Source organism: Oncorhynchus mykiss, chromosome 23 (assembly GCF_013265735.2).
Source record: "Oncorhynchus mykiss isolate Arlee chromosome 23, USDA_OmykA_1.1, whole genome shotgun sequence".
In the NCBI taxonomy this organism is placed as follows: domain Eukaryota; kingdom Metazoa; phylum Chordata; class Actinopteri; order Salmoniformes; family Salmonidae; genus Oncorhynchus; species Oncorhynchus mykiss.
In genome coordinates, this window is record NC_048587.1 from 37,568,378 (window position 1) to 37,582,810 (window position 14,433).

The 14,433-nt window shown below is 41.9% G+C and overlaps 1 protein-coding gene across 1 annotated transcript in view; it reads right to left on the reverse strand.

Annotated features, from left to right (window-relative positions):
• prim2 (DNA primase subunit 2) overlaps positions 1-14,433 on the reverse strand; it is a 107,380-nt gene that overhangs the window by 25,793 nt on the left and 67,154 nt on the right. Inside the window, exons 9-10 of the mRNA XM_021580908.2 lie at positions 11,854-11,926; positions 9,970-10,155 (exon numbers count right to left, since the gene is read on the reverse strand). Coding sequence (XP_021436583.2) covers positions 9,970-10,155; positions 11,854-11,926 — 259 coding nt within the window. The remainder of the gene's footprint in view (positions 1-9,969; positions 10,156-11,853; positions 11,927-14,433) is intronic.

A 14,433-nucleotide genomic window follows, 5' to 3' on the forward strand; every position in this document is an offset into this window, starting at 1 on the left:
GTACCCCCTCCTGATGGTTCAAATTGATTTCATGTGTTCATTTCTCACTCTCAAACACAACTTTAAAGGTAGACTCAGTGACATGACGTAGATGCAGAAAGTAAACAGCATAACGGGTACATTTTCGCAACAACTAAGAGCGTTTGACTTCCGGCGCTGACAGAGATGGCCGCCTCACTTCGCGTTCCTAGGAAACGATGCAGTATTTATTTTATTTTTTTACGTGTTATGTCTTACATTGGTACCCCAGGTAATCTTAGGTTTTATTACATACAGTCAGGAGGAACTATTGGATATAAGAGCAACGTAAATACGATCATACGATCAGGAATACGACTTTCCCGAAGCGGATCCTCTGTTTTGCCCACCACCCAGGACAATGGATCGGATCCCAGCCGGTGAACCAAAACAACGACGCACACCACCCTAGACCCACTCCAATTTGTTTACCGCCCCAATAGGTCCACAGACGACGCAATCGCAGCCACACTGCCCTAACCCATCTGGACAAGAGGAATACCTATGTGAGAATGCTGTTCATCGACTACAGCTCAGCATTTAACACCATAGTACCCTCCAAACTCGTCATCAAGCTCGAGACCCTGGATCTCGACCCCGCTACAGTGGCTTGATTACCAACAACGACGAGACAGCCTACAGGGAGATGAGGGCCCTCAGGAGGCTGAAGAAATTTGGCTTGTCACCAAAAGCACACAAACTTTTACAGATGTAATACATGTATCACTAGCCACTTTAAACAATGCCACTTTTATATGTTTACATACCCTACATTACTCATCTCATATGTATATACTGTACCCGATACCATCTACTGCATCTTGCCTATGCCGTTCTGTACCATCACTCATTCATATAGTTTCATGTACATATTCTTCATTCCTTTACACTTGTGTGTATAAGGTAGTTGTGAAATTGTTAGGTTAGATTACTCGTTGGTTATTACTGCATTGTTGGAACTAGAAGCACAAGCATTTCGTTACACTCGCATCATTAACACCTGCTAACCATGTGTATGTGACAAATAAAATATGATTTGAAGCGCAAGGCTCAACTTCTCCCCTACTTTGGTTCCGTGAATCCCACGCTGTAACAGCGTGAATCGAACCCGTGCACATGCCCAGATACTGTGTGTGACTGAGAGCGAAGTGTTGCATCTCGCTCATCTCAATATCTGCGGTGTTGCTTGTGGCAACTCCATTTTGCTGAGTCTACCTTTAAGAAGTACAAATAAAAACAAGCAAGGTCTGTGTTACCCATTGTCCTCAAAGTTATTAGTCTTGCAAAAACAATGCACAAAATGTTTTCTAATCCAAGTCTTAACTTTGGAAAGATCATCGGGGTGATAAATATGCAAAAAAATTTCAAAACCCAACTGACATTTTTAGAACTTTTGATGGCATTACATTGCAGATAAACATTGTTAAATCCGATGTTATGAGACAAATGAAGGCAGTGTAAGAGCTATAGTTTTCATGTCTGATAGGCTTTGGCCATATCACTTTCACCCATTGTGTTTTCAGATTAGCTGCGATGAAGGAAAGAAGACAACGAGAAGAGGATGCTACTTCAGAGATGATGTGCCCTTGACAGCCACGAGTAAAATAATTGGACTCTGATCAAATAAGACCAACTCTTTCGATATTGCTGCATAAATAGATTTAACATTGGACACAGAATTACTTTCCCACTGGAGCAACTCAAGTAAAGCAGCTACATCAGTCAAGGGCACATTTCTTCAGCGTTCAAACCTTCACAGATCTAGAAGCAGTGAGTCCCACCCACTTTACACCCTGCCACCCTTGAGTGTCTCCTCTCGCTGTCAATTAGTGGTGGGAAGTCATGGAGGCGCAGGTGGGTTTTGTTGAGTAAACAGCGTCTAGGGCAGCCAGGTAGAGCTGCTTGATGGAGGAGGCCTCGTTGGTGCTGTGGACTGTGATGTCTCAGGAGAAGGGGAGTGCTCTAATTAAACCAGCAGCTGCTTTGCAAGTGTGTGTGTGTGTGTGTGTGTGTGTGTGTGTGTGTGTGTGTGTGTTGCACGTGCGTGTCGCGTGTATGTGCGCGCAGGTGTGTGGATGAATGGTGATACTATACTACCGGTCTGAGCCTATTATCTCTGGGCCGATCCTGCGCTTGTTGAACACCACATGCCTTTTTTTGACATTGGCAAGGGGACAGCGTTTTTACCATAAATTATACACCGCTTACTGCCTGAAGGTAACAGATCAAAATACACAGTAAAGTAGACCTTGGTAGACAGTAGAAAAATAGAGGGTAAGATTGAGAGGACTACCCAACTATTTAGCACAGCTATTCTGCACAGTAGTGGTAGAATATCTTGCCACTAATTGGCACAGAACAACCAACCACTCTTACTATGCATAAGTGAACATAATATCAGGATTTGCATTCCAAGTATTGGGCCTACACAATTTTACACTGCAATAGGCATGAATTATCATCCTTATACCAAGAGCGATGTCGAAAAATTCGAAATGCTTCTCAATTAGACGCAGTCTGACCATTTACTTGAGCAGAGAAAGATAGTAGGGGCTGATCAATGAGGCTAAACTGTTGGGAGTGAAATTCCTACACGTAGCCTAGCTCTCAAACATCCCATCAGGCTTAGACTGAAGTCTGGAGACCTTCCCAGGATACACTGCGGCAGAAAGCAACAGTAACTTAGGCAGAATCTGGCTGTGCTGGGCTGTTGCTGCACACCAGTGGAGAATATTAAGAATCCTGAAGAGGGGTTGGGTTAAATGCGAAAGACACATTTCGGCTGAATGCATTCAGTGGTGCAACTGACTAGTTATCCCCTTTCTCCTGGTGGACTCCTTAGGCTGGCTGTACAGAGAGCTGCTTCTGCCTCCTCAGCCCTCTGTCTCAGTGGTCATCCTTCAAAAGCACCCCTCAGCACTTACAGCTCCGCAGAACAAAGCCTAGTGATGCATGTGTTTTTAAAGTTTACATTGGTAGAAGAGAAGGAAAAAAAAGACTGTCAATGTTGAAAAGCTTTGATGACAGCAGCTCTGCAATTTCCTGAAACAATCCATTGTTGTTTGCCCATCTATCAAGCCATCTGTCCATGAGCAAACGCAAGACTAAATTCACTACACAAACTCAAAAAGAAAAAACGTGTAGAATAAACGTTTTACAGTAATAAACAGTCATTAGGGTCTAGCCTGGAGTTGCATACCAATTGATAATCTATGCTCATCTCTTTTCAAACCAATTTCATTACACTTCCTGTGAATGATTCAGAGAAAACCAAACAAACACATCTTGTAAATTCCAATTACAGTGCCTAGTGGGGCTACACACCCCTTGCACTGTCTCCACATTTTACTGCCTTAAAATGACATCAAAACATTTATTACATTAGATTTTTCCCTCTACAGATGTAGTACACAACCTACTCCACACTTCCAAAGTGAAAGAAGAATTAGTTGTGCAAAGTTGGTAGAATCTTATTCAAAATGATTCACAGCTGTAATGGCTGCCAAAGGTGCTTCCACCAACTATTAACTCTGGGGTGTGAAGACATATCCAATCAAGGCACCATGGTTTTTATTTTGTATTAATTTGGAAAATGCTATCTAATTCTTTCACTTTGGAAATGTGGAGTAGGTTGTGTACATCAGTAGGAAAACAATTTGAATTCTAGATCTAAAATGTGCATGGGAGGGGGATTTGTAAAAATGATTTAACTTCGAAAAGCAAATCAAAATTTATTGGAAATAAATCCTTTGATTTTACCATTTGAACACAGAGTGAAATGTTGAATAGGTTTTATAGATTTGTTGGAAAAAACACATTTATTCCCTTTTTAGATTTCATTTTAAGGCAGCATAATGTGATAATTGTGCAAGGGGTGTGTAGACTTTCACTAGTGACTGTATAACTGAAGAATATTTGATTTGGGAGGCGTCGGCAAAGTAACGTGAGTCTACTTCAGGTGAGCAGGAACTAAGAAAATAAGTCCTATAGATTTATGATACGCATTTTTACTCTGACTACATATGTAGCAGTTTCTAAAAAAAATTCTCTATAGGTCTGGATATTCATCCAACATAATATTGGTGTTGTTGTCAGCTTCTCGAGGTCAACAGTACAACTCCACAGGTCCATATGCCTGTGTTTATAGGCTCATTACACCCGCAGGCGCTATAAAAGATGCTCCAACACGCAGCTGCTACACAAGCTGCCAACACCTGCTAGACTGTAAATGGTTTTTTGTGGTTTTTTATTTTTTTTTTAAATAAAGACCGGCAGCACCTTGGTCCAGACTTGCTGCTTTCATCTTTAGATGGAATGCGATTCGGAAAGGAAATAGGAATCACTAATGTAGATATGGCGTGTCCCTGCATGGCCAGTCAGGAGGATTAGCTCCTCTGCAGGTCGGTCCGCCAGTGAGCCAGTAATGAGTTTCACCCTGACGCACCTCACATTGTCCACGCTCCATCAACACAAATGTTGTCCGCTTAGCAGCAGTAGAGACCTGGTCTGTTCTGCCCTGCCGGCCCCCTGGCCTCCAACCACAGAGAAGAAAAGGTTGACATGGTCCAGGCTATTGATATGGAGCGTATGCGGTCAGAGTGCAGAGGCGCGAGACAGTGCAATATTGATGAGGGTTTTCTGAGGACGTAGTCATGTTACAGGAGCATGCAGAGGGCTGAGAATGAGCTGGGAGAGGGCCAAGGAGCTTCTGGACATTATTTATTTACACCAAATCAGCTTCATACGGAACTTAATCAATAATGGAACTTACACACATTGGTTCATCACGAGTCGCCACGTCTGAGCTGATTCCGTCTGTTTCTCCTAATCGCACACCAGCGTGGGACTGCTTTTATTAATGCAACGCCGTACTTGCGGTGGACATATTTGAGTGTCTGTTGACAAATTATTTACCTTCACTTAACCTCTTACATTGTGGGAATTTGCCTATATGAATAGGCCTAAATTGAAATGTTTCTTACAAAATAAATATGGAAAGTACATGCATAACCATGGTAGCAATTAAAAGGTTAGACTAAAGGTGAGGACAACAGTTCACCTGAATAGACTGAATCCGAACATTACACTTGATTTCATTTGCATTTTACATGTACTTTGACACATTTATTGCTAACGAAATCTGAAAATACTCTGGACACATTCAGTAACATGGTAAGAACATTCTTGGAAAATATGGGGTAGGAGCAACACGAGACAAAACAATTACAAGGGTTTGAGTGAGAGGTCTAACCGGTGTTTCCAAGTGGACATGCAGCTCTCCAAAGTAATTCCAATGCACTTTTATGACTCAAAGAAGAGTCTTCACGTATAAGGTGTTTTTTTTGTTGCTCTGCTAGCTGTGCCGTTGAGGAACTACAGCAAGCACACTTGTAGTTGTTTTGATTGGAACACAACCCTGCTTCCCCGCCTTTACACAATCACGGTTGTTTACGCAATCCAAAAACGGTACATTATAAATTTGCAATCTGGGTCAGGTGGGCATCATTTGAAAGCTTGTTCTATTGCCAAAATGACTAGCAAAATACAATCTTACAGTGTTAGGCTTTCACAAGGCAAGTGCATTCAGCTGCGTGGTTCACTGCAAACTGTGTTCACAGTACAACAAACATCCACTCCTTGTGTTCAGGATAACCCAGGGTATAAGCCATGTCATATTGTAACTGTACAACAAACATTATCTCCTTGTGTTCAGGATAACCCAGGGTATAAGCCATGTCACCTTGTAACTGTACAACAAACATCAGCTCCTTGTGTTCAGGAGAACCCAGGGTATAAGCCATGTCACCTTGTAACTGTACAACAAACATCAGCTCCTTGTGTTCAGGATAACCCAGGGTATAAGCCATGTCATCTTGTAACAGTACAACAAACATCAGCTCCTTGTGTTCAGGAGAACCCAGGGTATAAACCATGTCACCTTGTAACTGTACAACAAACATCAGCTCCTTGTGTTCAGGAGAACCCAGGGTATAAGCCTTGTCATCTTGTAACTGTACAACAAACATCAGCTCCTTGTGTTCAGGATAACCCAGGGTATAAACCATGTCACCTTGTAACTGTACAACAAACATCAGCTCCTTGTGTTCAGGATAACCCAGGGTATAAGCCATGTCATCTTGTAACAGTACAACAAACATCAGCTCCTTGTGTTCAGGAGAACCCAGGGTATAAGCCATGCCATCTTGTAACAGTACAACAAACATCAGCTCCTTGTGTTCAGGAGAACCCAGGGTATAAGCCTTGTCATCTTGTAACTGTACAACAAACATCAGCTCCTTGTGTTCAGGATAACCCAGGGTATAAACCATGTTACCTTGTAACTGTACAACAAACATCAGCTCCTTGTGTTCAGGATAACCCAGGGTATAAGCCATGTCATCTTGTAACAGTACAACAAACATCAGCTCCTTGTGTTCAGGAGAACCCAGGGTATAAGCCATGCCATCTTGTAACAGTACAACAAACATCAGCTCCTTGTGTTCAGGATAACCCAGGGTATAAGCCTTGTCATCTTGTAACTGTACATCAAACATTGTGATCATAAATGTTGACACTGTATATGACATGAGTTTTATGATATCGAAATGTAAATGACACATTTGGACTCACAGGTGTTTGGCTTGTATGACGTCAAAGCGGTATTTATTATTATCCTCAATGTACTGGATCATCTTCCAAAATACATTGAGTCCTCGTAATTTACAGCATTTCCCCCACTCAGGAAACAAAATAAATGTGCAAAGGTTGCCCAATTACCAGCAGGGGTGGGGGCAACTTCTTGTTGCACATGCGGCGCTCAAGTTCAGACCGGCTGTCAGTCAAAAAAAATACAGAGCGGTGAAGCGGCGACCCTCAGCTCTGACGCCATGTATAGCATGTTAGTGTACAGCCACTGCGTTCCAATTTAGGTGCTTATCGGTGTCCAAATCTGCCACGTTCAAGTCATAAACGGGTATGAGTGTAAAGGGCTACCGTGGGATATCATAGCCAAGTACCCAGAGTCATCACGACTGCAAAACAGCAGAACCAAAGAGAGTAGTCATCCAAATTAATACCTTCCGGAAGAAACCCAGAAATCAATGGCGATCACGTTCGCTTCCATAATTTTCTTCCTCCCTGTTCTGTAACATTAGGTACCTCTGGCAGCCAAGGCCCCGTTTCAGCCTCGCTGGCTCCAATCTTCTCAGCCACATGCTAAATGGGGAGGCTTTATGCAGCCTGCCACAAACGGCACATACATCACTGGGAGAGCCGCGACCTGCCTGGCACCAGCCTGCATCTCCGCTGCCTCCTCCACCACGGGACAAAGGCCTGGGCTTTGTGTGTGCCGCAGTCCAGGTTCCACCTGAGAGGGCAGACAGAGGGGACCCAGCCACCCTGAAAATAGGTCACTTTGAGGAGTGGCGTTCCATGACCGGCAGAGAATCTGTCCGCCCGCCTGGGCTGGGAGCCGCTTAAACAGGACAAATGGTGCGAGGCTACTGTAGGATGGGGGATGTGGAGGAGGAAGTGAAACTGGAGGAATGGGAAAAGGACACCCTCATTGCTTTTGAGAGTGTGTGAAAGTGGCTCCGCAGTAGTGAAGTCAAAGCAACTCTGAACTGTGGAGTGCCTCCATAGAAACCAGTACAGCAAGGAAAATGTTTTGTTCGTCATGCTGTACTGCTGAAGTCTCAGTGGAAAAGGCCAGTCTTGAAGGTGTCTCACAATGACCCTTATCTACTGGATGCCTAAGTCAGTCAGAAAGTTGAGAAGTGTGCAGGGAGAAGTGTTCACAGAAATAATTTAATTTCAGGTGTTTGAGCAGAGTGCTGCTAGAAATCAATTTACATTTATATGTCAAAATATACAGTATTGACTTATTTCACCTGACTTTTCCCTCCCAACTTGTGAAAATCGAAGGGCAGCTCAGTAAGTATACACTGCAGGGTGAAAGTGAGTGTAGAAATTCAAGTGTCAGTCAAATGGTGTTACTGGGTGGACATTGACCACAAAGTGAAACTCGGAATGTACATAAGATTTCCATGATTAGCTAGTCTAACTCATATCAAGTAGGCGTACATCAATGTAAATGTATGGTGTCTAATTCTGATTAAAACCTGTAAGACAATTCCAATTTCTAAGACACTGTTTGAATCTGCTTGTGTTGGGAATGCCAGTTAATATTGTGAAACTACAGTAATCTGTGGACATTTGTCTTCCTTATTGAAGACATTTTTGTAAAGTGGTGCTTCAAAACACATCTTGTCCCAAAATTACTCAGCTAGATCTTAATTTTTGCTCTTACAAAGAAAAAGTGGCAAAGGCACCCATTTTCTCTGCGGTGTTGGCACTGAAAATTGCACACAATTTTAAACAATCAACGAAAAAGCAGTATCTGCAGAAAGAGAACCATTGTGTTTCTTCTTCATTTTACATGACTGGAAGTGCATAAACACACATCCCTTCCCCACCTGTCCTTGTATTGTCACAATGTAACACCTGTATTTTTAGCCCTCCATTGATCAATACGATTGCTGCAGTCAAAGCACTTTAAAAGCATACATTATTCATCTTGTGGTATATTCTTCTCATTTGCAAGATAACACAGCTCACGAAGAAACAAACATAACCTTCCAGAAGTATGCTATTGGTTTTCTTTCACCAAATCATGTTGGTTTTCTTAATCCATAAATAATTCAAGCTCAACTGAAAATTCAAGTACAAATATACATGTACAAAAAGGTTCCCGTAAATGAATATTGCTGCTCCTGCAGCATAACTGTTACGTATGTAACAGTTGATACATTTTGATACATTCTAGCCTATGTATCCTGCCTGGGAATAACACTTGCAGAATCCTCATACACATGTCGTTAATGCAGATTAGAAAGCCTATCCTTCACCCCTGGTATGAATTCGCTGTCCTGCTGAAAATGGGGGTCTAAAAAAAAAGAGCGCGCCAACTCCCTCAAAACATTTTTCATTCCTGAATTACAAAGTTTCTAAAACTGCTGCTTTATTTCATTCATTTACCCACCATAACTGCTCACATAACAGGTACGTGCAATCAGCCAGTCAACAACACACTAACCGTACTGCCACAAATGACCTGAAATACAGTAGCCACTAACATTACCGCCATGGATGTATACCACTAGAAAACAGAAAGACCAGCACACTTGACCTAACTAAGGGATGCACTATCGGGGTGAGTTTCACTTTAACAGCCAGAGATACAGCAGACATCGAGTGTCCAAGACTTGAGTGGGCGAAAAATTGGGAAGTGGGTGGTGTTATTCTCCAGCTGAGCCTGAGGTGATATTCCACTTGAACGAAAAAGGAATTTACAGTGGAACAGCTTGAGTGAGCGCTCAATTCTCTTGACAGAGGATTATATTCAAATGTATCAGCTTTCAAAACACCTCGCCTAAGGTAGATGGGAACCTCATCAGGGTTCTGGTGATTGAGGATCAATTGGAAAGAACAGTTCAGATGCAGAATGAGAAGTGGAAACCAGGAGAGACTAGTTCAGCTGAGGACAGTCATTTTCTTGTTGAATGTACCGTAGACATGAAGTAAGACAGAATTATAACAGGAGGTGCATTCGCTGACAATTCTAGAATTAAGATCCTGGAGGAAGGGCAGAACTCTTTCATCAATACAACTATAAAGTATGAGGACATTTAGGCCATACAACCAATCCGAGTAACTTTTCTTTGTGAATACATTGTGTTTATTATCCATGTACGATTAATTTCCTTCCTACCTCAAAATATCACTAGTTGAGAAATTGGACTGGCAATAGGCTCAACATATTGTTACGCACCCGAGAGGATCGCCTCAATTTTAAGCATGTACTGTTGTCTCTGGCTGGAGCAGTTTTACACGCATAAAAAAAAAAATCAAATTCATTTGAAATCAATCTCAAATCAAGTCCAAGAAGGTTACCTTGTCAGCGTCCACTTTGCCCTTGACGAACTCGGACCTCCAGAACTGCAGGGCCTGGTCCAGAGTGAGGCCGATGCCCTTGAGGAACAGTCCGTACTGCATGCGCCCGCCGTGACGGAGGTGGTGGCTGTCCCTCAACCCCCGGTGGAGCTGCCTCATGCACAGGGGGTAGGACTTGGCCGATAGCTAGAGGAAGAGACATTAACATATGCAGGCAAAAGGCAAGTCAACTATCTCACTCTACCATGGCAGTAATGCAATCAACAAGCTGCATGGAATTAACCATTTCATCCACCAATGACTCCATATTCAATATTTTATTTTTGCTCTATGAAAGCACAGATATGCAGCCAGTTTGTTATGTCACCTGCGATATCCTAATCCAGACTAAGCTAAACATGTATCGAGGCCTGGCTTCCTTATCACTTAAAGCTGCGGTGGTAGGTACTGTGAAATAAATACAGCTCAATATCATGTAAATAAAGCACATGCACCTCTATACAATTGCCTTCCTGTAGACTTTCCTATCTTGTTCCATGTTCCCATTTTATTTTTAATGCCCTCACCATAGCACAAAGATGTAATGAAAAGTTCATTATAAATAAAACATTCATTGCTGATAAGGAGGAACGCTGATTTAGCAGACCAGCGAGAGAGAGGGGTTGCGGTGCCCGTCTAGCCCAGTCGTCTGGGGATCACAAGGTCCTGTATTAGACACTCTTAGCTCAAGGCCAACATCACAGGTGCAGATCAGAGGTAGAAAAAAAACCACAACCTAGATCACAGACAGCCTTTTAATTCTGGTAGCAGATGTCAGGACCAAGTAGTAGAGGAAAGTCTTGCCCGTAGACCAGACAAAAGCTGCTTCCCTGATCGACGGATAGCCTTGGTTTATTATCCATTTCCTGCTCACCTTCATGCCATGCCTGCTTCAGCAGACTTAGAAAGAATGCTGTGATTTTGCCATTGAAAAATGTAGTACTAAATATGTTCTGCATAGAAAAAGAAAACAAAGCATTGTGTGGGTGACATTTCCTATTGTATTGGGGGCAGGGAACGCTTCATTCTGAATGCAAACATTTTGAGTCGAGTCCGTTGATTGAAAGAAAATGTTCTTGTTTATGCACCAGATCGTAAAAGGGCTTCTAATTTAATACATTACTTCCATTGACGGCGATTAAATGCAAGGAAAATCTGAAGGACGAAATTAGCAGTAATTGCTGACGAGCAACTTAATTGGAACAGCAGTGTTCTCGGAAATGGAGAAAGTGAAGAATGCACAGTGAGGCTGAGCTGAGCTGTGGCCTCGGTCAGTTTAACTGCCCCTATGAGAGACCACAATGGTTCATTAAAAACCCCTTCTGAATGTCCATGTAGAGAACGGCTGTGTCGCTAACGCAAAGACATTAGGTATGAAATCTGAGCGCTTTTGCCTTTCAAACAGTAATCCTTGTGAAGACTGAAGAGACAATTTGCCAACACTTATAAGCATGACGTGACCCTGTGCAATCAATAGACAAGAAGTTAAAAAGGACAGACTGTGTGTGAACTAGCTACTTGTTTGTGATCCTAAGGAGGTCTGATTATGGGAAAGCAGCGATGTTAAGTGGTAATAAAACAGTAAACGCTGACCTCAGTTCGCGGTGAGTAAAGTAACACTCCCTGTACTGTTAATGCATTTTTCCACAAAAGGTGCGTAAAAGATGTTTACCCTCCACTACGCCACTGATGGAAACATACAGTATGGACCAATACTGAGATCCTGTAGCAGCAGTTCTGTCCACCTATGACAGTTTACATTTCTGTTCTGATATAATCAACATCCTCCATCTTACTTGTCATCCCTAGTATAAATGTGCCCTTTGTGTTTCAATGCATACTCACCGGATCGATCTGCTCCAAAGAAATTTTCCCAATACTCTTCTGTATGCTGTAGTCCTGACCCACGTAAGCATGGCTACAAGGACAGAAATGGACCAACAAGAGAGGGGCAGAGAGAAATAGATGACTCCTGTCTATAACAACAGGTCCAGATAAATAACAGTCATTAGCCTACAAAGTCCTACAGCAGGACATGGTTACATGGTTAGGGATCAGAGTCCATGATAACAAGCTTACTCTCCGCAGTCCTCATAGAAAGTTATAATTGTGCACTACACAGAAATTAAGTCTGACGTACTTCATTGAATGGTGGATTGTAGAGACATTTTTTGAAATTTCCATAGAGAAATATGTTTCAAATGCCCTTACATTTGGGAAATAAGTCCCAAATGGAAATATGCAATGTTTCTCAAATAAAGTTCGGGGACCAGTGACCATTTTTCTGGAATAAGTCAAAAGTAATATTCTTCCTGCATGTTCTGCAGTTGTATCCATTTCTATTGTCCATCCCAGCAAAATGTTACATTGGTCAAGATCAATCCCATTGATCCATATCTGTGTGATTGATTTACCAGTGCCTGACATTTGAACAGGAGCCCCCCATAAATTAACTGACTTGTCTTTGTGCAACTTCAGTATGCCTTGCCAAAAAACAGTTGTTCAATGAAGAGGATCCCCAGAGACCCTATGTATTACACAACCTCCGTAATCTTACCCAGTTAACAAAACACTTAAACTGTCTGAAAATTGCAGGAAGATACATTCATTTACACACTTTCAAAATCTAAATATTGCGTCCCCTCAAATGGCCTAATTTAGGCATCTGGATTTGATGCCATGGGTAAAGGTCAAAACCCTATTTAACCTACGAAAGCTTAATACATGTGAGGTGCATCTTCTCGCTCCGATCACAGAGCCTTACGGCACTGATATAATCCAGATGACAGAAATTGAGACTAAATGCCATTTGAAAGGCCACTCGATTAAATGGAGCTCAACAGCCGGGTTACGGGCTAATCAGGTTTGTAAAACCATATCCTTTGACTTAAATTAGAGGCCTGGACCACGTACTGCCCATGAGGCAACATTAACAGAATATAAAGGGTCAGATGGCTATCATTTAAAAGAAATGTGTTTAAACAAGGTCCTTTTTCGGCATCACTAAAACGGTGTAAAGCTCAGTGCCATTGACTGTCACAAGTTTTACTATATCTGCAAGCTACTTAGATGAGGACATTTCAACAAGCTTACTCTCCGCAGTCCTCATAGAAAGTTATAATTGTGCACTACACAGAAATTAAGTCTGACGTACTTCATTGAATGGTGGATTGTAGAGACATTTTTTGAAATTTCCATAGAGAAATATGTTTCAAATGCCCTTACATTTGGGAAATAAGTCCCAAATGGAAATATGCAATGTTTCTCAAATAAAGTTCGGGGACCAGTGACCATTTTTCTGGAATAAGTCAAAAGTAATATTCTTCCTGCATGTTCTGCAGTTGTATCCATTTCTATTGTCCATCCCAGCAAAATGTTACATTGGTCAAGATCAATCCCATTGATCCATATCTGTGTGATTGATTTACCAGTGCCTGACATTTGAACAGGAGCCCCCCATAAATTAACTGACTTGTCTTTGTGCAACTTCAGTATGCCTTGCCAAAAAACAGTTGTTCAATGAAGAGGATCCCCAGAGACCCTATGTATTACACAACCTCCGTAATCTTACCCAGTTAACAAAACACTTAAACTGTCTGAAAATTGCAGGAAGATACATTCATTTACACACTTTCAAAATCTAAATATTGCGTCCCCTCAAATGGCCTAATTTAGGCATCTGGATTTGATGCCATGGGTAAAGGTCAAAACCCTATTTAACCTACGAAAGCTTAATACATGTGAGGTGCATCTTCTCGCTCCGATCACAGAGCCTTACGGCACTGATATAATCCAGATGACAGAAATTGAGACTAAATGCCATTTGAAAGGCCACTCGATTAAATGGAGCTCAACAGCCGGGTTACGGGCTAATCAGGTTTGTAAAACCATATCCTTTGACTTAAATTAGAGGCCTGGACCACGTACTGCCCATGAGGCAACATTAACAGAATATAAAGGGTCAGATGGCTATCATTTAAAAGAAATGTGTTTAAACAAGGTCCTTTTTCGGCATCACTAAAACGGTGTAAAGCTCAGTGCCATTGACTGTCACAAGTTTTACTATATCTGCAAGCTACTTAGATGAGGACATTTCATCTAATTGATTTATCATGTTAACTTACAGTAAACCAATATCTAGAATGTGTCATTTCATGGAAAATGATGAATTATAACTGTATTTAATCAAATATGACACATTCATCACTCAGAATGTATGTCCTAATAATTTATTGAGTTTTCCTAGTATGCCTTAAATTCTAAAGGAGAGGTGGTGTGCATTAGTTTAAAGGGGGATCAATGATGCACTCCAGAAGCTGCCTTTTGAAAATCGGTTAAGCCACATTTGTGGTTCCCAGAGATACAAAGACAACTTTGGCTGCAGATGAAACCGGATCCTTCCCTGGTAATCTAGCTTTTACCACA